The sequence below is a fragment of the Equus przewalskii genome, chromosome 2, assembly GCF_037783145.1.
Source record: "Equus przewalskii isolate Varuska chromosome 2, EquPr2, whole genome shotgun sequence".
Classification (NCBI taxonomy): domain Eukaryota; kingdom Metazoa; phylum Chordata; class Mammalia; order Perissodactyla; family Equidae; genus Equus; species Equus przewalskii.
Window position 1 is genome coordinate 11,129,312 of NC_091832.1, and position 25,365 is coordinate 11,154,676.

Here is a 25,365-nt window from a genome sequence, read left to right on the forward strand (position 1 = left end):
TTTCACAGATGGAGAAACAGAGCCAGGAAGTGGAAGTACTTTGTTCAAGCGCACATAGGCAGTAGATAGCAAAGTCAAATTCAAACTCAGTGTTTATGGCTTCAAAATCTGCATTCTTTCTATACGGTACTGACCTCCTTATGTGATAAAAAGTTCCATGCTGGGGCTGGCTGGTGGTGTAGCAGTTAAGTTTGCACGTTCTGCTTCGGCAGCCCAGGGTTTGCCAGTTTGGATCCTGGGGGCTGACATGGCTGACATTGACTTGTATCTTCAATGGTCTGGCAGCTCAGGGCCCATCTTCCTCAGCAAAAAGAGGAGGATTGGCAGCAGATGTTAGCTCAGGGCTAATCTTCCTCAAAAAAAAAAAAAAGTTCCATGCTCACAAAATCCCTTTAAAGTGGGTTCTATCACAGATGAGAAGACTGATCTCAGAAAGCTATATAGTAAGAGCTATCCTCAAAATCCACTTCTACCTGTATGTGTTTATTTATCATCAAGCACAGTAGGTCTTTTGGGCATATATTCAGCACATGGATACTATTCCCAGCCTATAGCTATGTTCTCGTGCACTTTCTAAGGGCTTAAGAAATAGAGTCTTGTCATCATTTATCTGTCCTATTTATCATAATTGACCTTTCAAAGGTCAATTTGAAAGGAATTTCCTGTTCCCATACTTTCTTTTTCACTTTCTTGACCGAGCCTCTTTGTTGGCTATGTGTTATTCATTTTTCAGTATTCAATCCAGATTTTACCTTCTCTAGGAAGCTCCCTATTTCCAAGACAGGGTTAGGTGTCCCTCTTTTATGCTTCTACATCCTTCCCCCTTACCGGAAGGGGTAAGGTCTTGTTTATGTCTGTTGTAGCACTGTGGTGTACTGTGAATCCACACTAGATTTAGAGCTCCCTGAAGGAAGGGACTAGGTCTGATTCCTCTTTGAGCAGCATGGTGTATCACTGTTACAACATAATTCACTCTCTTAAGGTTCTTGGAAGATTTAGACTATATGACTTTGTTTCTGCCACTCAACTTGTATCTTCAATGGTCTGGCAGCTATTTTCCTGTCAGAGATACCTCCCTTGAGTATACTTAGCTAGGAACTTGTTACTAGGATCAGTCTGGATGATGGAACAAAGACACAGCATGTGGATGGCATAGGTGGGTGGGTGGCAGGCCATATGCTTTGCATTCAGACCTTCATAGCCATCTACTATATTGTGATTTATTTCCTAGAGGGATGCTAAGCTCATTACATAACCTGATGCTTGATGGAGTTTCTAAAATGAAGATTCCTGCTATTCAGATTTGCATGGTTATTGCCATAACACTTTATCAAAGGACCTTTTATCAAAGATTCTGAGAGCATTAGTTAAAGGAAACATGGCCTTTAAGAAGCTGATGTGCCAAATCTGGCAACAGACAATAAACCTACGCTTCCAGGAGTGACTTTGTCAGTCAAGCTCAGTCAGGTCCACACTGTAGAATGGCAGGCTAACCTGAGAAAGGAGATTGTCTTTGGCAGGTCTTAGAGTGTCTTTGCTTATTAACTTTGCAAGTGTAGGTAGGTTGGTTATACCTATGGTTTTCTTGAACTCAAATCAGGATGATGGTACATTAACTCAGATTAGCAAATACTTTCAGAGAATTTACCAGTGTTTGTTATTTGATCATTCTTGTCTTCATTCCAAACAAGCCAAGCTTCAAAAAAATAAAGTAAATCAACGTGATGACACACATTGTTGTTACCTCTCCCAAGAGGTTCATCTCAAAGGAATTTTGCATAAACTGACAGACTGGCAATGCCCCTTAAAAATATGTTCCTTAAAAGTGAAGCTGTAGTTGTTTTTAAAAAGCAGTAGTCCAGCTTAGCTCAGGAGTATAAATAGAGAAAGGGAAAGTTGGGTGTTTGGAGAAATTTAGTAAATAAATAACAGAACTGATAACTGATTCCAACTTCCCTGTTCCTGGTGATAACAATAGCTCTTTAATTCCCACAGCCAGCCTATTAGCAGGCACAGCAGGGTTTATAACACTGAACATTTACCAGGTCTAATCATAAAGACCATGTCATGTGGACAGGGAGTGAAAGGGCACAAGGAAAAATGAAAACAATTGACATGTTAGGCTGTAGAATTTTGGATGAATTTTTCCCTTTACAATATTTTTCTTGTTGTAGCATTGTTTGTGCAACAAATTCATACATTTTTTTAAAGTATGGCACACTGGAAATGGTTCTCTGTGAAGCAAATTAAAGCTCTTGCAAATTTGAAAAATAAGAAAATAAGACTGGTAGCTTTTCTCTGTAGAGGCCAACAGCCATGGCAATTCCACAGTGTCCTGAAATGACATAAATATATTTAAACAGGGATCAAAGAAAGCATGGTATATATTCAGTCTATTTAAACTTGCCTGCAATCTAACAATAATTCGTATTTGCTTTGGATAATTATCTCTTATTACCCCAACTATAAAATTGTGCCTTCCTTGTTCTATGCTTGTCACGTCCTTCCAAGTCCCCATACCATCTAGCACAAAGCTTACTGTGTAGTAGGTCCTTGGCATAGCATTTATAGATTTTATTTCACTAAGCTCATTCTCTTTCTAATTTAACAGATCAGTTCCCTTAATCTCTATGAATGCATGGCAATGTGTTGCTCATTTATTAACACTGTCAATTGTCAGTACACCTGTACTAATAATAACATATGGGCAGCCTTCTAATTAACTTTCACCTTCATTATGCATTAACTCTTTTTGATGTTAATATACAATATGCAAAAGAGGAAAATCAATCTTAGACAGATTAATTGGCAGAATTGGGGCCAGATCCCCAAAGCCAGTGCTGGTTACCTTATACCATAATTCAAAATTTTTTTTAATATCTAGGGAATAAGCCCTTTAGGCACCTCCAAGCTGTACTAAATATGAGGCTGAGTCATTCTAATCCTAAAATGAAGATTATTTTTCTCTTCATTCAATTCAAAAAGTATCGACTCTATGCATAGCATTAAATGTATATCCTGCTTAGAAGTCCAGCGGTAATAAAATGTTTAATTGAAGCCTTTTTTTGTATTTGAGTTATTATTAAGCAAAAAAGAAGCCATTTTACTTTATTGTTGTTCAAAAAATTGGCATATTTCAACTCTTCTCTTGCCCCTTCCTTTTTTCTTTGTAACAGACTTTATTTTTTAGAAATATATTTACAGAAAAATTGAGAACACAGTACAGAGTTCCCACATACCCCACACTTAGTTTCTCCTATTATTAACATCTTATATTTAGTATGGTACATTTGTTACAATTAACAAACCAATATTGGTACATTATTATCAATTAAAGTCCACAGTTTATTTAGATTTTCTTTGTTTTTAACCTAGTGTCATTTTTTTTGGGTACATGATCCCCTCCATGATACCACAATACATTTATTTGTTATATCTCTTTAGGCTCCTCTTGGCTAGTTTCTCAAACTTTCCTTGTTTTTGATAACCTTGACAGTTTTGAGGAGTACTGGTCAGGTATTTTATCGGATTGCCCTCTACTGGAATTTGATGTTTTTCTCAGGGTAAGACTGGGGTTACAAGTTACTGAAAGGAAGACCACAGAGGTAAAGTGCCATTTTCATCACAGCATTTCAAGTGTACATACTGTCAACATGACTTATGACTCAATGTTGGCCTAGATCACCCGGCTGAAGTAACATTGGTCAGGTTTCTCCACTGTAAAGTTACTCTTTCTCCTCCTCCTTTCCATATTGTACACTTTCGAGGGACATCACTACGCCTAACCCACACCTAAGGAGTGGGGAGTTATGTGTTACGCTCTCCCCTTCCTTTTTGTCTAATTCACATCATCTTACGTATCTCTTACAGATATCTTAAAGCAGTTCTAAAGAAAACCATAAATCATGAGGGGCCCACGCAGGGTTCCTTTTTTCTATATCATAAATTTTATCTGTAGTCAAATCCTGTTGATTCTACCTTCAGAATATATTCAGAATCCAACAACCTCTCACCACCTCCATTGTACCATTCTGGTTCAAGCCGCCATTAATCTCTCCCCTAGGTTATAGTAGCAGCCTTCTAACCGGTATCCTTGCTTCTGCCCTTGCCCCCTATAGTTTATTTTCAATGTAACAACCACAGCGATCCTTTTAAAACCTAAAATTATATCTAGTCAGTCCCCAATTAAAAACCTCCCAATAGCTCTCTAACTCAAGAGTTCAGCCGAGTCTTTACCATGGCGTACAAGGTCCTATGTGGTCTACCAACATCTCCTTCACTTTAAACTCCAAATATTCTTCTCACGCACTCTGCTCGGCACAAACTCACCTCCTTGCTCGAAGATGTGAGGAAGCTTACACCCCAGGGCCTCTGCACTAAATGTAACCCATGGCAGCCATTGAGGTTTGTCACTTGGATCTCCCTACAGAAAGAACTTGCCAATCAGCTGCAGAGTAAGCACAAACGGTTTATAAATTTGTCAAGTTCTTTTCTGCTCAACAGGAAGTGTTTTCTTTTTTTTTTTTAATTTATGTTATTGAGAGGAGGGGATGCTTCTTAGGAAAGAAACCGGAAGAAATCTAACCTCCCCTCTTTTGTCCTTTCAAATTTAGTCCGCTTCTAGTCGCCGAGCAACGATCACGGAAGCGAGCGCTTCCGGCCGCCTCTGACGTCCTCCCGGCCGCCCGGCTGGGCTTTTCACTGCGTGCGCGCAAGGCCCGCCCCACTCCGGAACTTAACCGTTGACGAACACTAAGTGTTTAAATCCTCCGGATCCTGATACCGGAGCTCCGGTGGCGCCCTCAGTTCTCCAAGGAGGCTTGGGATTGGTCGAGCGCGGGACCAGTGGGGAGCGCTGATTGGCTGGCGCACCATCACGTCACGGCGACCGTGCGTGACGCCTCCGGCACCGCCCCTGCTCCGTGACGGGTCGGGATACCGACCAGTCAGCGGACGCGGCGCGGGGTTCGGTTTCACGGCTTGTGTTTGGCGCCTCGCTTCCCGCGACCCCAACGTCCCGGAGGCGGGGCGGGGTCGGCGGAGGCGCTCCTTGGAGCCGACGTCTGTTCCGGCCCAACAAACAGACTCCGGCTCGGCAGAGGCTGCAGTGAGTGTGGCTTTGTGCGCCGGGTTCGCCTGAGGGGCGGCCGCGGGGCGGGGGCTGGCCGGTGCGACACTCAGGGCCCGGTGGTGGGTGGGCCCTCCTGAAGCCTGGGCCGACGCCATGAACGGGAGCTAGTGGGAGGACTGAAATAGGCGGACCGCGAAGTCCTTAGCCATCGTTTGTCCTTAGGTGTGTGAGAGAGGTTTGCGGTCGGGAACGTGCCGTTTGAAGTTGTTTCTACTGTGAGAATTTTTTAGGGATTAAAGCCCTGTTTGCTCTATCTTCTTCCCTCTCGTTTTCTAGCTCACGCAGCTCCGTAGTAAGGGATCAGTCAATGCTGGGGATCTGCTGGAAGTAATGCTAAACAGGGAAGTGTGAAAATGCCGTGTGTGTGAACACAGGCGGCAGTAACGTCCCCGTGGTGTCTGGGAGATAGATTCATGAGGAAGTGAGGTTCGAGTTGGGTCGTGAGAGGTGGTGGTCGGGGGGATCACTAGGGCCTTCCAAGTCAGGCAGACAGCCTGTGCCGAGACACCCACACTCGGGAGCTGCGAGTTGTTCAGGTTGATTGGGATGTAGGGTGAGTGGATGAGGGACAAGTTTGGAATAATAGGTTGGGGCCAGATTGTGAAGGTCCTTTATTCTGTTTTTAAAGAGGAGCTTTTTAAGCAGGAGAATAATTTGATCAGATTTGCATAGAAATGCCCTTCTAGCAGCGCCGTGGGGGACTTTTCAGTAAATGTGGTTGATGAAGTCAGGAACTAAAGTAGCGGAGATGGGAAGACAGAATTTATATGGAGGAGGAGGGAGGAAGGAGAAGTAAGGATGACTTGATGGTTTCCATTTGATAAATCATGATGCCATTATCTGAGACTATGTTGGCTGGGGATAGGTGTCTGTGGTTTTAGTTTCACTAGCTTTAATTGCTTGTGTGATACTGTCGGAATAAATTATCTCACGTGTGTTGTTTTAAAATGGGAAAGAGATCAACCTTATCTTTTCCCTAATGTATAAAAGAAGAGGAGGCAAATGTGGAGTTTTAAGACTTATGTTTAATGGAGAAAAATGGCACTTTTATACTTCCTCGAGTTACAGATATCAATTTTGAATACTGTTATCCATGACAACTAAGTCACATAGAAGGGCTTTAGAATTTAAAACTTGCATTCCATAGAAGCTGCATGAAGTCCACGTATCTCCAAGAGGGACTTTGTAGTCAGCCTTACAAGGGCACTTTCAATAGGATTTTGTTCTTGTAAATATTGTCAGCCTCTGACTCTATCTAGAAAATCTCTTCTGAGTGACTTCTGCACCTGCATTAGTAACTCTTTCCTTCCTCACTTTGCTTCAGACACTTCCTTTTTGCTAGAATTGAAATAGAATGGACAGGGCTAAGAAAAGAATATAGGAAATACTGAACTGTAAAGGAAGGACTATGAGGTCTGCATTTTGCCGTGATAATATTTAGGTGGAGATGTCCAATGAGCAATTAGAAATATGAGTTTGAAACTCAGAAGAGAGGTGGAAGCTGAAAGTTTGCTGTATACAGATGGGTGTGGAAGCAATGGGAGTGGATGAGAGTACCCAGAGAGGGTAGGTGGAGCCAAAAAAAGGCCACTGATTTTGCGCTGATACAAGTTAGTTTGTGGGGATGAAAGATTTGTGTTCCATCTCCACAAGATTGAAGATTCATTGACTTCATTATAGACCCAATAAATATCTAGCCCAAATTGTTCCTGTCTGCTGCTTCGTGGTTTTCTGAATATTATGAGGCTTTTGATCCAAATCAAATATATTAAATACTACCTGTCCTACCCAGCTCACTAAGTTGATACAAGAATCTTGAGACAGAATCTGTGCTTTCCTTAATGAATAGAGATATTGGTAGGTTTTTCTGCCTAGAATAAATATTAACATTAATTTATAGGTTGAATGACTACAAAATATGAAAATGATCAGAATCCACAACCATTTTATCTTAATCTGTAGATGAAGATGCTTCACATAAGTAACCTAATTTTGCCTATAATTTTGTTAATATGTGGTTAAATCATGTTCTTGTTTTTATCACTCATTGGTAATATCACTCTTTACTTCTTTAGGTTACTCAGCATTTGAAATTGAATAAATCATTCAGCAACGATCATGGAGCCTACGTATCCTCTTGCAGGGCCCCAGATGAATACCAGGTATAGATATATTTTTACAAAATGTTTTTTTTCACAGCTGCTCACATAACTTGGGAGGGTAGGTTGAAATAGAAGAAAAAAGATCTTTAGAATCAGAAGAATCTGGACGCATATCCCACCTCTACTATTTATTAGGTGGGTGACCTTCATCAAGTTAATTAACTTCTAAAAGCCTCAGTTTCCTTATCTGTAAGTTGAGGATAGTAATCTCTATCTAACAGAAGATTATTGTGAAGGATTAAATAAAATTGCTAAACTAAGGGGTCTGGTACATGGTTGATACTCAGTAAATGTTAGTCTCATCAGTCCCTTATGTCAGATCTTTTTATTGATGGGAAATAGTACCTGAACTCTTGAGGCTAAAAACCAGATACATATTTACTTTCATCCTAGACAGGTGAGAAAGCAGTTGAGTTCTTTCCCTCTTCTAAACCCTAATTCCTTGATGGGGAAAATTTCACATTGGATATACCAAGTTTCCTCAAATGTCTCCCAGCCTTTTCCCACTGAGGTGGAGTAGGAAGGAGGAGCTTGCCACCTGTCTCCTAATTATCTCAGTCTGTCATGACTATGGGGACCAGGTAAATTGGCTTATGTTATTGGGCTCTTTGGATCATGTATTGTTCTTTTTCCCCCAGGGGAAGAATAACTAATGCTGACATGAATTTTTTTTTTCTGAACTGCAATTGGATCTATGAATTACCTTTATTCTCTGTATTGTTTTTCTTTGTGCCAGATGTTCTTTTTTTTTTTTTTTTTTTTTAAAGATTTTACTTTTTCCTTTTTCTCCCCAAAGCCCCCCAGTACATAGTTGTGTATTCTTCGTTGTGGGTTCTTCTAGTTGTGGCATGTGGGACGCTGCCTCAGCGTGGTCTGATGAGCAGTGCCATGTCCGCGCCCAGGATTCGAACTGACGAAACACTGGGCCGCCTGCAGCGGAGCGCGCGAACTTAACCACTCGGCCACGGGGCCAGCCCCAGTGCCAGATGTTCTTGATGAAGACAATGGGAAACGTGACCCAAAGAGGCTGTCATATTCTTTTCACTAAATTTTGGTCTTTCTGTTCTCTCCTTCTGCCACATCTTACTTTTTATTTATTTTTTATTTTTTTATTTTTATTTTTTTTATTTTTTATTTTTTTAAAGATTTTATTTTTTCCTTTTTCTCCCCAAAGCCCCCCAGTACATAGTTGTATATTCTTTGTTGTGTGTCCTTCTAGTTGTGGCATGTGGGATGCTGCCTCAGCGTGGTTTAATGAGCAGTGCCATGTCCGCGCCCAGGATTCGAACCAACGAAACACTGGGCCGCCTGCAGCGGAGCACGCAAACTTAACCACTCGGCCACGGGGCCAGCCCCTGCCACATCTTACTTTTTAAAAATTTTTCAGCTTCTGTTCTTTGGAAGGACTTGTTGCATAATATGTTTTCTTTTTTGTTATTGAGTCAAATTCATTCGTTACATTCTAGGTGAAATAATATACTCGTGTGATTTAAACTGATTATTTCTGGTATATTCAACTCTAGGTTTTTTTTACTCATTTAGTGACCTCTGGTTTTCAGTAATCTGTGGGCTTTAGGGCAGCAGTTCTGAATTATTTTGGGCTTACAGACTCCTTTGAATATCTGATATCCATGAATCGCATTCCCAAGAAAAAACACTTATATACATACCTGCAAAATTTTGTACCCAATTTCAGGGCGTTTGTGGCTCCCCTGCCTCCAGAGTCTATCTGTATACTTTAGATGAGGAAAAAGACTAATAATAGCATTTATTGAAGTCTTGCTATGTGCCAGGTGCTATATTGAGCACTTTGCATGCATTATTCCTTTTTAATCCTTACAACAAAGCTTTGAGGTGATACTATTATTATCCTCTTTTTTGTTTTGTTTAAATGAGGAAACTGCAGGCTAGAGAGATTAACCAGCCCAAAGTTATACAGTTGGTAAGTGGTGTAGCTAGAATTTAAACCTAATTTGACTTGTACTCTATATTGCAAGGAAGTGAATTTGAAATAGTGTAGGTTGGACTTTAAAGATACTGTTTACTACTGAGAGCAAAGAGAAATAGCTACCGTTGAAAACTTAGAGTAAGCCAGAAATTTTTCTAAGCAGTTTACATTTATTGACTCATTTGATACTCGATATAACTCTACCTGGAGATACTGATATTATCCTGTTTAACAGGTGAGGAAGCTGAGGCACAGAGACATTAAATAACTTGATCAGGGTCACACAGCTAGCAAATTCTGAAGCCAGGTTTCAGACCTAAGCAGTTGATTTCCAGACTTTCTGCTTTTAACCCCAACATCATACTGCCTCTCACTAACTGGTAAGTGATAAATAAGTGATTAGATCTGTGTCTAATAAGACATAGATAAACTGACAGTTTGTCACTTGCTTTGTGATCTTGAACAAATTTCTTAATCTCAGATTATGTACTCATTTCAAAAAAGGGAGAGGGGCCAGCCCGGTGGTGCAGTGGTTAAGTTCGCACATTCTGCTTCAGCGGCCTGGGGTTCGCTGGTTCAGATCCCGGGTGCGAACATGGCACCACTTGGCAAGCCATGCTCTGGTAGGCGTCCCATATATAAAGTAGAGGAAGATGGGCATGGATGTTACCTCAGGGCCAGTCTTCCTCAGCAAAAAGAGGGTGATTGGCAGCAGATGTTGGCTTGGGGCAAATCTTCCTCAAAAAAAAAAAAGGGAGAGATTAAAAATCTTTATAATAGATATTATGAGCTCAAATTAGACAAAGATTTGAAAGCATACTGCTAGGAATGTGGTTGAGCCAGAATTTGAACCCCAGCTCCAAAGCACTATCTCATTCAACTTCTAGAAGTTATAAGCTTTTGAAATCAGCCACACTTAGATTCAAATTCCAGTTCTGCTACTTAATTGTTGTATGAAGTTAAGAAAGTTATAGTTTGTTATCTATAAAGTGGATGACAAAGTGTTTCTGGAACAGTTTTAGTGAGAAATACGGTGTATGTAAAGTGCCCAGTAGCTAGCCTTAGTGGACTAATGGTTCAGATTCGGTGCTCTCATTGCTGCAGCTTGCGTTCATTTCTCAGTCAGGGAACCACACCACCCATCTGTCAGTTGTCATACTGTGGCGACTGTGTTGCTGTCATGCTGAAAGCTATGACACAGGTATTTCAAATATAAGCAGGGTCACCCATGGTGGACAGGTTTCAGTGGAACTTCCAAACTAGACAGTCTAGGAAGAAGGACCTGGCCACCTATTTCCAAAAAAATTGGCCACGAAAACCCTTTGAGTAGCAGCAGAGCCTTGTCTGATAACAGTGCCAGAAGGTGAGAGGATGGCGCAAAAAGACCAGGCGGGGTTCTGCTCTGCTGTACGCAGGATCACCAGGAGCTGGAATCGACTTGACGGCACTAACGACAAAAAGTGCCCTGTAGGATGCCTGGTATATAGTAGGTGATCAGTAAACCGGGGCTAGTATTTTAGTTGAGAAGCTACATCAGATGATACATGAAAGTAATCTAGGACAAGGTATTCTTAGTGCATGGTATAGTATTCTTTCAGTTCAACTAGTATTTAATAGTCTACCACCATACAAATGCACTGTTACAGGTAGCTCACTGTCAGAGAAGTTTTTGTGCTTTTAATTATTTCATTGTTATTTTATTAAGTAATTTTGTTAGGTATTATCTAGAAATTAGTTCAGAAGGACAGATTTTAAATTTAAATGTAAATTCATAGTTTATGCTTGTTTTTCTGTTATTTAAAGAGGATTCTATAGGATTGATACTCTCAGTTCTTTTTTGAAAGCTTGCATGTGTATAAATTTATGTATGCAAAGGAAAAAAAGGATAGAAAAAAGCCATACCTAAATTTTGAGTGCTTATTCCCTTGCTAGTAGAGTTGGAAGTAGTTTTTCTTTTCTTTTTTTACGTTTTAAAAATATTTTTCAACTCTTCTGAAATTACAAAAGTAATCTGAAAAGTCCCATCATTTGAAGTTGAACTGCTTCTTACAAAATTTCTTCTGTTTGCTTTTCACTGTGCTTTGATTTAAAAAAAATTTTTTTAAGGTTTCCTTCAAGCAGAATGGTACCTTTCTACTTTCCTCCATCAAAATGTGCACTTTGGAACCCAATGCCAGTTGGAGATTTCATCTACTTACATCTCAATTACTACAGGTATGTTTCTCTTTTCAAATCAAACCACTGTAAACAGGATTCAAAAGGATGTGTAAGGCAAAGTCAATTACCATGACTAATTCCTTTTTTTTTTTTTTTTTTACTTTCCCATTCTGAAGCTCCCCTCAGACAAAATATCCCTTCCACTTGATCTTAAATGTGTTCCTCATGGTTTTGAGAAATAATCTTAATTTCACAGTTAAAATATTCTGCAAATCTAATGTTTTAAGTATTATAGGAATTCAAAAGAGATAAAATACAATAAAAACTGAAAGGCTTTTTCATCATGCTTCAGCATGATGTCTTTGTTGAGAAGATTGAACTGATTTTGAGTGGAAGACCATATTGAATATAAAATATTATGGTTAGGACTGCAATCTTGAAAGAAAGACATAGCTTAGGCTTAAAGTAATAGAAAATAGAGATTCATTGAGATTTCGTATACGAGGGATTTACTTGTTAAAAGCAGTTACTTGTTAAAAGCATCCTTCTAAGAAGGATGGATCATAGTAGGGAGAGCCTACAGTCAGCCTAGCTCTGAGAAGGTTTTCTATAACCTAAGCACCACAGATTTATGCCATTGTGGTTTAAGGTGCTATAACTAGAGTCAGACTGCCTGCCTGGAGGGTCAAATCCTGATTCTACCACTTCTTATTTACATGACCTCAGTAAAGTAGCCAAGGATCAATTTTCTTATTTAAAACATGTGGATAATGATACTTGTTTCATAGTACTCTTGTAAGGATTAAATGAGAAAGACTCTGTAAAGCAGCATTTGGCACAGTGCCTGGAATGTAGGAAGAATTCAATAAATGGTAGCTATCACAAAGGCTTAGAGCAATGTAGCGGTATTGAAATCAAAGGGAAAGAATGAAACAAGGTATTTTGAAGAAACAGTTTATAGTATTTGATGATGGACTAAATATAGGAAGTAAAGGAAATATGCAAGTCAAAAAGTATTTAAGTTCTAAACCAGTTGGCAGAGAAGGATGGATGGTTATCATTGACAAAAACAGAGTGTTGTAGAAGTTCAACTAAATGTTTGTTAGACTTACTCATTCTTTTCTCTGTCTCTTAACCTATCTTCTATATTTTCTATTGTTATCTTTCTGTTTTACATTTTGAATAATTTCTTTGCTCTTCAACTCTACTAATTTTCTCTAGCTGTGCTTAGTTGTGTTCTAACTTGTTCATTTAGGTTTTTTAAATGTGGAAGTTTATGGTATATATGAGAGATAGTTTATAATATGTATTATATATGCACAGTTTATAGAATAATAATAAACATTGATATACCTATCCCCATGTGATTATATAATCCATTGAGTTTTTAATTGATTATATTTTTATTTCTACAAGTTCTTTGTGGTTCTTTTTCAAATTTGCCTGGTCTTTTTTTTGTTTCAAAGTTTTATTTTTTTTCCTTTTTCTCCCCAAAGCCCACAGTACATAGTTGCATATTTTTAGTTGTGGGTCCTTCTAGTTATGACATATGGGATGCTGCCTCAGCATGGCTTGATGAGCAGTGCCATGTTGGTGCCCAGGATCTGAACCAGCGAAACCCTGGGCCACCCAAGTGGAGCGTGTGAACTTAACCACTCGGCCACGGGGCTGGCCCGTGCCTGATCTTTTTTGATAGTATCTTCTTCTTTACTCATATTTTGGAGTCCCTGTTATATATCTTTAAACAATTTAATCATATTTATATTCCATATTCAGTAATCCCAGTATCTGAAGTCCTTAGACAATATGTAAGCAAATGGACGTGACTATTTCAAACTTTATTTACAAAAACAGGAGGCTTGCCTCATAGTTTCTTGATTCCTGTTCTGGTTCATACAATTAAGCAAATGCCTGGAGAACAATTATAACTTCAGTGTCTGTTTATTGCAGTTCTGGTTTCCAGGCAGCCCTCCTTTACTTCCTGCCTTTGACCCTAAGATTTCCCAGCTCTGATCTTTCTGTACATTTTAAAAGATGTGTGTTATACTTTAGGCAGCAATTTATACCAGAAGGGTTTTTAAGGATGTCAGATCCACCACGTTCACAAAAGACTTCTGTTACTTTTCAGAAATCCAAAGCTTGTGGTAACCGAAAAGGCCATCCGACTTGCTTGTCGTCATGCTAAGCAGAATAAAAAAAACTTGCCATGTTTTTTACTTGGTTCTCTCACAGTAGATGAAGGTAATATACTTAAAAAAAATTTTTATGACTATGATAGAATTTATGTTTTCTGGTTCAGCCGATTATTATAATGTACTTTGTGCTAATTTTCTTTGCTGTATACCAAGGTTATGAAGATGTGTAAAACTTGACACTTCCCATCACAGACTTCACAGTCTGGTTAGGTGCAAGCATAGATATGTAAATCATTTTTTAAAATAAGAATTTAATGTACTGTTAGCATGAACAAAATGCTTTACTGTAATATAGACTTGCTTGGGATTTCACATTTTTCATTGGCAATACTATAGCATAACTGCTAATTTTGTTCTTCAGATGAAGAAAGTGTAACGTTGACAGTAGATCGTTTTGATCCTGGTCGAGAAGTACCTGAATGCTTAGAAAGAACTCCTACTGCTTCTCTTCCTGGGGACTTTGTGATTCCATGTAAAATTCATACTCAAGGACTTTCTTCAAGAGAAATAATAGTTCACAGTTCAGATGACTTCAGTTCAGCTTTTAAGGTGAGATTTGTTGATAACTTGATTATTCTTAGTTCAACACAAGAATCAAACTATGTGTACCATGTAGTATTTTAGTAAACTCATATTTAATAAGTATTCATAATAATTTCTGATTGAATGAATATTGACCTAAAATGCAATTAAATATGGTTTCTGAGTCAGAAATCCTAGGTAGGTAATATGGGTAGCATTGCAGAAGAGGAAGCAGTGTGACCAAGGTAGCAAAGTGCAAGATGTACTCAGGGTGACATTAAGGGTGTAGATTTTTGCTGGATTTGTGGGCAATCAGACTGAAGTATTAGTTTGGCCAGATTATAAAGAATCTTATCTGCCAGGCTAAGGAATTTGAACATTGTCATATGGGCCACGTAGAGTCATTGAAAGTTTCTGAAAAGAGGAAATACTGTTAAATCAGGAATAGTTAACCTGGTGGGGCAGCCTGACTGAAGTCAGAGAGAGTAGTTAGGCGACTGTAGTTGTCAGATGTGTATTAGACAGGGATGTATTAGCCTGTGGTAGATTGGTGGCTCTGAGACTGGAAAGGACACAGTGGGCATGAGTAGCTACAGAGGAAGAAGCAACTCGACAATTTGGGATAATAAAAGGATCAAAGAGAAGTGGACTTCAGATTCTCTGAGACTGAGTCAGAGTTAATTTACATCCATTTTTTTTCCCATGTAATAAATATTTATTGGAAGTGACATTCTCCAATAAGAATTTGAAATGCTGCAGGGACATCTAAGTTGGAAATATGTGATGGAGCTTGATACAGTATATATGACTTGCTTTGACATAATTATTCATGTAACTTTTTGGTCACATGGAAGAAATGAGAGAATTGAAATGTTGCAAATCAGAAATTGTTTAATTTTGTTAGTGCAAGATTTATGTGTGTCTGTGCACCAGTATGAAACAAAACCTTTAGAGATATGGACAGATTTCAGAGTTTTAAAATAATTGTGTGATATTGATTCCTCAGGCTCTGGAGCACCATGTGTGTAGCAAAGATTCCTTGGATTGTGGTAAACTGCTCTCCCTCAGAGCTCACGTCACTTCCAGGGAGAGTCTGGACAGTGTGGATTTTGACTTGCACTGGGCAGCAGTAACTCTAGCAAATACCTTTAAATGCACACCTGTGAAGCCCATCCCCATTATTCCAACAGCTCTGGCGAGAAACTTGAGCAGTAGTCTGAATATTTCTCAAGTTCAAGGTACCTGTAAATATGGGTAAGTAAAAGATCTATTAATCCACTATTTTAAATATTGGTCACAGTAGTATATTTTCATGGTATCTACATAATATGAAAGAATTATGAGCCATTTTACATGCCAGAGATCTGTGGTGGCTAGATAAATAAGGTGAAAAATGAAGTTGTTAATTTTTGCTGAATATGGTTTTCTTTCAAAGACTTATATCCACCACCCCAAGAAAAATTAGTGGCAAAAATTATGTTAAAATTGGCTTGTATTTTGTGATTTGAAAATATAAGGAGAAATTATCCTCTATATCATTTTGCCTTTGTATTTTGTCTAGGTTTTAGGTGGTCATCATCTGTAGTATTCTTGCTTACCAGATTGTCAGCCACTTGAGGGTGTTTTCTCACGTAGCTGGAGTAGTATCCTCTCCAGCTTCCTATCACCACTCTTAGTTTTTACGAAATATACGCCAAATCGCATGCTTTCTGTTCCTCAGCAGGGCTGCTTCCCTGAATCCTCATCCACTTTCTTTATCCATTGTCTGCTGAGCTAGGTCAGACAATGTAAGCACTCTCTGCTTTAAAGTCTAAGCAGTTTACTTCTGGCTTCCTTTCCCACTGACTCCACCCTAGTTCCTGTTAGGTTTCTAGAGACAAAAATGTTTGCTAAGGTGCATTCAAGTTCAAGTCTTATCTTCTAAAAATGCCTCTTCAAAAGAGGAGAAGAAAAAGAGGGAATTTTCTTTTCAGAGGGTCCCTGGAATAGCAAGAAAGGGCCCATTTTGAGTCCCACATGCTGACCAGAACACCTTTCTAGTTGGAGTGGCACAAAGGAAAAAATGTTGGTATATTCCAAAATCATGGAATGGTCAAAAGTGATAGTGTTCAAAAAATGTTTGAATTAGGTGGAACATTTCATTCTCTTGCAGTAATAAAGTGCTTCTCAATTGGGACATGGGAATTTGTGTTATAATTAACCAAAAAATTAGTTTGTTTTCCTTAGTACCCATGCCCATCTACTAGTGAAGCATGAATTTACCTCTCTTTGAATTATCCTTCTACGACCCCTTGGCATGCTAGTAGTAACCCAGAGTGTTCAATATTCTGTCTAATCCTGTCTTCCCCTCGCCCCTTCCTACCTAGAATTATTTAACTTGTGACATTTGCACTTTTCCTTGACCACATTTCTTTCTTTACTCTAATATTTAATAGGATCCATTGTGGAATAGGTATTGTGTTAGACACTGGAGTTAAATAGATAGAAAACATACTGTCCATTAAGTATATTAATGTGTAAACGTAATATGGGCAAACATAATGAGGATTTATGTACAGTGTAGGGACAGCAGGAAGGTGTGTCCAAATAGCCAGGGAGAATCCTGGAAAGCCTGAGCTGGTTCTTTTAAAGAATAGGAATTTGTCAGGTGGTCAATTAGAAGAGCTTTCAAAGCAGGTGTAAGTGTCATTGTTGATAGATAAATCTCCTGCCAACTCAGGCTTCATCATCTTGTCACGTGGCCTGATAAATTAATTATCTTTGTGTTTTAGAGTTATTATAGCAATAAAATATGTCTTCAGTGGTACTATCAAGACTTTATATCACAAATGGCATTGTTTTATTTTTGCGTTTTAAAGCCATAAAATTAATTCTTGACAATTCTACTGTAGTTATTCATATCCTTAAAACTTACTGTCAACAATAAACATAATAACAAAGTATAAGTGTAGCATAAGGTTTTAGGGAAAAGTGAGCTTTTAGGTTCTGTCATGATGGTTCCAAAGTTCTCTAATAGTGGTTGGAGGAATACAGTGTGTGGAAGGTTTACTGTACCTCAGCGAGTTCAGCCTCCTTCAGTGAGAAGTCACGTGTGTTGCAGTCTTGTCCAGTCACTGGATGCTTGAACACTCCCACTACCAGGAAATTCACTTCTCTCAGGGAAACCTATTTTGTTCTGAAATTGTCAACCTTGATTTTAATACTTTTGATTAAAATAAGTTGACCCTTTTCAGAGTAAAACTTTTGTAAAAGGTGTGTAATCTTCAGTGACCATTTTAAGAGAAATTTTAAGATATTAAATCTCTTTAATCTTTTCGTCTTACTGGAGTCTTTTTGTATTCCTTGAACTGTTATCTTTGTGTGCATATGTGAGAGAAAGTACTCATTTGAATCATCTCCTCTGCCTAAAATATGCTTCTTCAACACTCAGATTATCTCTTTTAGGTAAAAAGTACGTACTTTCAGTTGTTTTTCATGAATGTCTTCTGTTTAGATATCTTACCATGGATGAAACACGCAAATTGTTACTTCTGCTGGAATCTGATCCCAAGGTTTATTCTCTACCATTGGTGGGAATGTAAGTGCTACATTATTTATGAAAACCTCAGCCACATATGTACTCAAATGTGTATGATTAACATGTGAATCAGTTGTACTATGAATGTGTAATTAATTCTTAGATCACTTTATAAAGCCACAAAGGCCAATGATTGTTTTTTTTTTGAAGAAGAAGATCAGCCCTGAGCTAACATCGGCTGCCAATCCTTCTCTTTTTGCTGAGGAAGACTGGCCCTGAGCTAACATCCATGCCCATCTTCCTCTACCTTATATGTGGGACGCCTACCACAGCATGGCTTGCCCAGCAGTGCCATGTCTGCACCTGGCATCTGAACCGGTGAACCCTGGGCCACTGAAGCGGAACCTGCCCGCTTAACCACTGCGCCACCGGGCTGGCCCCGTGGCCAATGATTCTTAACCTTTCTTATTTTAATAGCAGAATCAGTTAAAACAAGATTTTGCCCAATCTTAGGAAGAACTCCCATATATAAAACAGATAAAGTTAAATTCTTCTGGTTGAAGTTGAAGCCTTAGATCCCTGTATCTTTAACCTTCTTCACTGCCTCCTCTCCTTAAGGCACCTTGAAGAAGCCAGGGCTCAGAATGACAATGTTTGAAATTCACCGCCAGACAATTTTGCAGAAATTCCCCTTAGTGTTAATGGCTTTCTTTTTAGAGTTAGTGGTTAATGACATTTAGACAGATTATTCAGGCAGAAATTTGTATTTGGTATTTATTGAGTGCTTATCCTATGCATAGTATTATGTTTGGTACTGTGTTGAGATTTAAATCTCTTCAAGGAATTTATAGTCAAAGTAAGGTGATAAAATATTCAAATATTCACACATAGAAAGATAAATCATAAAGAAGCATATGATTTACTATGCAATGAGCAATATAGACAGTGAGCACTGTTAGTAAGAGAGATGATAGGGGACATTTTCTTAGAGAAGGCAAACTTGAACTGGACCTTTAAGTGCTTGGATAATAGAAGGGAAGATTGGTGGGGAAGGGAACCCATGTAGGGAATAGTATGTGCAAAATTAAAAAATAAGAATGCACAAATGTTCTGTGGACATGAAATCTATTTACAGTCTGTTTGCTCTGCCCCTGGTGTTGGCTGTGGGTTATTGATGCTAAATGAGTATCTACTAAGAGTCTTCTGTGTTTCAGGTTCCTTATATATGTTATGGTGTTTAATCCTTTCAATAACTATGTAGTTTTAGGCTGCCAACTTCGTTCTCCCCTGATTCAGCCCATTCTTTGCAGTCTAGGCTAATTGATTCTAATTGATTCCTACTTTCACCTGTATTGTTAACCATCTTGTCTCCCAGCATTTTTCATTTTCCCTTCATCTCAGGTGGAAGAGGACAGAGAGAAAAGAAGCTCTCACTCACTCTGTCTGTCTATCTATCTTTCTTTCTCCCTCTTAATTATCAGCATGGTCTAGTGTATATAGATTTCTTATTTATAAGGCCTTTAGTATGTTTCTGGTGAATGCCAAGAATCTCTGCCATATTACCTTGAGAAGAATGTAATCTAAAGTGTATTAATTTGTAAATGACTATAGTTTTTAATTTCTATTTTTTCATTTAGTTGGCTGTCTGGAATTATACATATCTATAGTCCTCAGGTATGGGCTTGCTGCTTGCGATACATGTTCAGTACTTCTATTCAAGAAAGGTAAGTAATATTTTCTTCTGTAGTATTTTATTTTGATCTTTCCTCCCATTCATGTCTTATTGGCCTCATTTAAAATTCATGCAATGCCTTAATCTTTTATAATACTTACAAACCAGAAGAACAAGCACATTAAGGAAAACAGCCCTTACATTAAAGGATTAAGAATAAAAGCAGACAAGAAAGGTGAGGTTGCACTTTCCTTGGAGGATGAAGGAATTCGTTTGCCTAACCACAACTGTACACAGAGCATAGACTTTTTAGGAGTGGAAAAAAACCCTAGAGATCATCTACTCTAGTATTTTATTTTATAAATAAATTAATTTTCAGTGAAGTGGCTGAAAATGAGTTTGAATTTGTTACCGTACAAGTATCTTACTAAGTTACACAGTCCTACCACTAGGACCCTAAGGAACGTTTGAAACAAGGTGTTTAATTTTCTCTCTGGAGCTAGAGCACAAGCATGGGAAGACCTAGCAGGGAAACTTTATTTCTAACCTCAATTCTTCATTTAATTTTGTTATTTTGTACATGATACCACTATTTGCCTCTTACCTTGTTCATCTATTAAATGAAAATTCCAAGGTGTGTTTCTGTCTACCTTGGGTGGCTATAATTCACTTTTTGTTTTTTAATTAAAAATAAATTTTTTGTTTTGAGTTCATAATAGTTTACATCATTGTGTAATTTCATTTATACCTTATTTCTTGTCTGTCACCACATGAGTGCTCCCCTTCACCCCCTGTGCTTACTCCACACCCCCATTCCCGTGGTAACCACTGAACTGTTTTCTTTGTCCATGTGTTTGTTTATATTCCATGGATGAGTGAAATCATCTGGTGTTTGTTTTCTCAGTCTGGCTTAGTTCGCTTAACATAATATAATTCACTTTTTAGGAAGACTTCATTGAAAAGGCATTACAAGTACATGGTAATCAATCAGACATACATAAAGATACGTAATAAAAATAAGTCTCTCTTCCACCCCATTTCCCCAGACCCTATCCCCAGAGATAATCACTGTTAGTGGAATCTTGTGCTTCCTTCCTGAAATATTCAGTGCATAGATAAATATCACCCTCCCCTGGCATGTAAAAATTAAATCGCATATAGGAGCATACTGTTCTTACTTTTCTGTATGGTGCTTTTTTCTCTGTATCATTATACCTTCGAGAGCATTACAGTTTGGCATGTACAGATTTAATATACAATTTTACAACTGAACAGTAAATAATATATACTATATTTTAAAAACTTTTTTCTCTTTTTTTAAAAAAGCTTTTTAAAAGCTTTTTTTCTCTTGCACACAATTTTGTGTATACATTTTTGTGTGCATATACTAGTGTATTTGTAGAATAAATTCTTAAAAGTGGTTTTTCTGGGTCAAAGAGTATGTAATTTTAAATTTGCATAGATATTGCCAAATTGCCTTTCAAAGTCTGCCAATTTATAATCCTTCCAACAGTGTTTGAGAGTGCTTGTTTCCTCCATCCCCTCACTAACACTGTGGAACAAATATTTACTGAGTACCTACTATGTGCCAAGCCCTGTTCATGATATTGGGGATAAGCAGTGAACACAGTAAAGACCCTGCAGAAGTAGACAGTAAACAGAACAAATAAGTAAAATAAATACTATTTTACGAGGTGATGAATGCTGTGGTGAAAAATAGGCAGGGGAAGAGGATGTTGTGTGTCTGGATGGTAGTGGCAGGTTAAGAGTTGCAATTTTGAATAGAGTGGTTAGGGAGGCAAAGACTTGAGGTGAGGAAGTAAACCATGTGGTGTTGGCAGCAGTGTCCCAGGCAGAGGATACATTAAGTGCAAGTGCTGTAGGTGAAAGATCGCCTTCATCTTCAAGAACAGCAAGGAGGTGCTCATGGATTGGAAGAATAAACATAGTTAAAATGTCCATACTACCCAAAGCACTCTACAGATTCAGTGCAATCCCTATCAGAATTCTGATGACGTTCTTCACAGAAATAGAGTAAAGAATCGTAAAATTCATATGGGGCAACCAAAGACCCCGAATTGCTAAGGTAATCCTGAGAAAAAAGAACAAAGCTGGAGGTATCACAATCCGTTGTTTTCAAAATGTACTACAAAGCCATAGTGACCAAAATGGCATGGTACTGGTACAAAAACAGGCACACAGATCAATGGAACAGAACTGAAAGCCCAGAAATAAAACCACATATCTAGGGACAGCTAATCTTCGACAGAGGTGCCAAGAACATACAATGGAGAAAAGATAGTCTCTTCAATAAATGATGTTGGGAAAACTGGACAGCCACATGCAAAAGAATGAAGATAGACCACTATCTCATGCCATACGCAAAAATAAACTCAAAATGGATCAAAGACTTGAAGTCCTGAAACTATAAAACTCCTGGAAGATAATATTGGTAGTACACTCTTTGACATCGAACTAAAAAGGATGTTTTCAAATACCATGTCCTCTCAGACAGGGGAAACAAAAGAAAAAATAAACAAGTGGGAATTCATCAGAGTAAAGAGCTTCTACAAGGCAAAAGAAACTAGAATCAAAACAAAGAGACAACCCACCAATTGGAAGAAAATATTTGCAAATCATATATCTGACAAGGGGTTAACCTCCATAATATTTAAGGAACTCACACATGAACAATAAAAAAACAAAATGACCCAATCAAAAAATGGGCAGAAGAGATGAACTTTTTCCAAAGAAGATATACAGATGGCCAATAAACACATGAAAAGATGTTCAACATCACTAATCATCAGGGAAATGCAAAGTAAAACTACAATAACATACCACCTCATGCCTGTTAAAATGGCTCTAATCACGAAGACTGAAAATAACAAATGTTGGAAAGGATGTGGAGAGAAGGGAACCCTGATACACTGCTGGTGGGAATGCAAACTGGTGCAGCCACTATGGAAAACAGTATGGAGATTCCTCAAAAAACTAAAAATAGAACTACCATATGACCCAGCTATCCCACTACTGGTATCTACCCAAACAATTTGAAATCAACAATCCAAAGTAACATATGCACCCCTATGTTCATTGCAGCGCTATGCACAATGGCCAAGACATGGAAGCGACCCAAGTGCCCATCAACTGATGATTGGATAAAGAAGATGTGGTGTATATATATACAATGGAATACTACTTAGCCAGAAAAAAAGACAAATTCATCCCATTTGAATAAGATGGAAGGACCTAGAGGGAATTATGCTAAGCGAAATAAGCCAGTCTGAGAAAGACAAATACCAGATGATTTCACTCATATGTGGAATATAAACAATTACATGGAATATCAAAACAGTTCAGGGGTTGCTAGGGGAAGGCGGGTGGAGGCTGGGCACAGGGGGTGAAGGGGAGCACTTATGCGGTGACAGTCAAGAAGTAATATACAACTGAAACCTCAAATTGATGTAAACTATTATGAACTCAATAAAGAAAAAGAAATGCACAGTTCCACACATGAAAAAAAAAGAACAAGCAAGGAGGCCAGTGTGGCCGGAGAGGAGTGAGAGAAGGAAGAGTAGCAAGACCTCAAAGAGGGAACCAGAAGGCCATTATTAAAGTTTTGATCTTTGCCCATCTGATAGATGGAACATGGTCTTTTCCAATGTTTTATAATCTCATCTTCTGGGAGCTTCCTATTCATCTTTCTTGCCATTATTCTATTGGGTTTTGCATCTTTTTCACATTGCTTTGTAAGAACTCTCTCACTCTCTCTATATACACAATATATAATATGTAAAAGATAGAAATATATTTATAAAAATAAGTGTATATAGCAAAAATTTTATATGTATAAATATATATTATAAAAATATGTGTGTGTATGTCTGTATGTGTGTGCGTATGTATATATGGCAAAGATTTTTTTCCCCCCGATTGTCATTTCACTTAACTTTGGTTAATGATATTTTTCCCAAACAGACTTTTTTTTTCTCTTTTTCTGTCTTGCTTAGAAAGGATTTGCCCACTCCAGGAGTATTCATTGAAATTAAAAATCTCTTGTATTTTCTTCAGATCGTTTTACAGTTCTACTTTTTACACTTTATTTCAACTTTACAAGGCAATTAGTTTTATTTGCAATAAAATAGAAATTAAATGTTCATTTTAGTGTATTAGTACAATTAAGTTTTTTTTTTTAATCAACAACTGGTTTTGCTTTAGTTTATTATTGACAGTAAATGTTTGGTAAAATTAATCTCGAAGCTCTCTGTTAGTCTGTGTTCAGTTGAAGCATTAGGCAGTTTCTTTGATACCTGAACTCTGTAATTACCGCCACCCTCTGAACCAGAGAGGAGTCAGCACTGCTCCGCATAGCTTAGGTCGCTGCTTTACAGCCTTCCGAGCAGTAGTCTTGTCTGACTCTAGAGAGAGGAATTGAGCAGTAGGCATTCTGCCTCCCTGATCTCCACTGCTTGGTTTTGTTAGTAGCGTAATGTATCTCCTCCCAAATTATTTTTCATTCCACGTTTTACTAAGTAGAGACAACTACTAAAAGTGTTTAAAATAATTTAGTATATATTTTCAGGACTCTTGATGACTTTACAAATATTTGTTGAGTCATATGGTGAGTAATAAAATGAATGTTCACTTTATCAATGTTTGTAATTGAAATATTGTAAATAATTTAAATATCCATTTTTAGAACTCTAGCTAAGTCAATAATGGCACATCTATAAACCGCAATACTGAATAGTCACTAAAAAAGAATAAGGAGGTCTGAGGTATAATATATAATAGTGATATGGAAAGAAATCCAGGATAGATAAGAAATAGCAGTTGCCAATTGTGTGTATAGTATGGCCTTGTTTTTGTTAAATTGTATAAAATGTTTGTGTATGCCTAGGGGGAAATTCGGGAAGTGTATACACTAAACTGGGCCGTGGTGTGGGGTAGTTTGCATTTTCTATTTTAGACATTTCTGTTTTATTTGAAGTTTTTACAAGGGATATGTTTCATAATAAAATGTGTCTTAAAAATTAAAAATCAGTAACATTAAAAAATAAGCATAAATTTGCTCCCCAGCTTTCTTCTAAAAATTGGACTGTTTAGTCAGTCTGTTAACTAGATTGAGAGACTCACATAGAGTTCTTTAAGTGTACTCTTATTATCCTTGGTAAATTTTAATTAAACGGCAATTTTTTGTCTAGGGTTTTTTCAGAATCTGGAAATTTCATTATTGTTCTCTATTCTGTGACACATAAGGATCCTGAGTTTTATGAATGCCTCCCTTGCGATGGCAGGTTATCTGACCTTCGATTCCAGCTACTAACCAGCAGGGAAACACTACATCTTTTCAAAGTAAGTGATTTGATTACCTAGCACATTAATGAATGTTTAGGGTTGCATATTAGCAGTTTAAACCTAATGGTCTTTACGCTTTAAAATAGGAATGTCTTAGACCAATAATAAAAAAAATTCTGTATTTTATTACAAAAATACTGAATACCTCTAAATAACCATGTGTTTATACTCAGATCTTATTTTGTGCCTTCTTTCGTTTATAGGTTGTATCAGTTCATGAATCAAATTTTTGTATTTTAATTATAAATACAATCATCTTACATGAGATCTAATAATTTATTTCTATGTTAGAGACATATATCATTTACTTACTTTATTCTTTAGATCATATCCTCACTTCAAAGTTGTTATTTTAACTGAATCTTTGGTTATTGAGTGAGTTACATAATATAGGTAATTAAGTTTACATTTCATTTATGTAGCAGGGAAATGGACAGTTTGAAAAAGAAGATTACATAAAAATAGAGCTACCATATGATCTAGCAATGCCACTTCTGGGTATTTATCCAAAGGAAATGAAAACACTAACTTGAAAAGATATCTGCACCCTCATGATCATTGCAGCATTATTTACGATAGTCAAGACGCAGAAGCAACCTAAGAGTCCATCGAGGGATGAACGGATAAAGAAAATGTGGTGTATATATATGTATATATATAGTGAAATATTCAGCCATAAAAAAGAAGGAAATTTTGCCAT

The 25,365-nt window shown here is 37.8% G+C and overlaps 1 protein-coding gene and 1 long non-coding RNA gene across 9 annotated transcripts in view; one reads left to right on the forward strand and one right to left on the reverse strand.

Moving 5' to 3' along the window:
- Positions 1-1,945: 1,945 nt before the first annotated feature.
- Positions 1,946-4,733, reverse strand: LOC139079191 (uncharacterized). The gene is made up of 2 exons (XR_011532563.1): positions 4,330-4,733; positions 1,946-2,335 (listed from the first exon to the last, which is right to left on the reverse strand). It is a non-coding gene; the product is annotated as an uncharacterized lncRNA (long non-coding RNA).
- Positions 4,572-25,365, forward strand: part of STIL (STIL centriolar assembly protein) — a 54,543-nt gene continuing 33,749 nt past the window's right edge. For 2 of the 8 annotated variants that reach the window (XM_070592733.1, XM_070592738.1), the window contains exons 1-10: positions 4,906-5,107; positions 7,207-7,293; positions 9,477-9,621; positions 11,348-11,455; positions 13,527-13,639; positions 13,955-14,142; positions 15,122-15,369; positions 17,609-17,692; positions 19,270-19,356; positions 24,512-24,662. In XM_070592733.1, coding sequence (XP_070448834.1) covers positions 11,364-11,455; positions 13,527-13,639; positions 13,955-14,142; positions 15,122-15,369; positions 17,609-17,692; positions 19,270-19,356; positions 24,512-24,662 — 963 coding nt within the window. In that variant the 5' untranslated portion in view covers positions 4,906-5,107; positions 7,207-7,293; positions 9,477-9,621; positions 11,348-11,363. Of the gene's footprint in view, positions 5,108-7,206; positions 7,294-9,476; positions 9,622-11,347; positions 11,456-13,526; positions 13,640-13,954; positions 14,143-15,121; positions 15,370-17,608; positions 17,693-19,269; positions 19,357-24,511; positions 24,663-25,365 lie in introns of all 8 variants that reach the window. The other 6 variants (XM_008541773.2, XM_070592726.1, XM_070592757.1 and 3 more) reach the window with 5 other exon arrangements.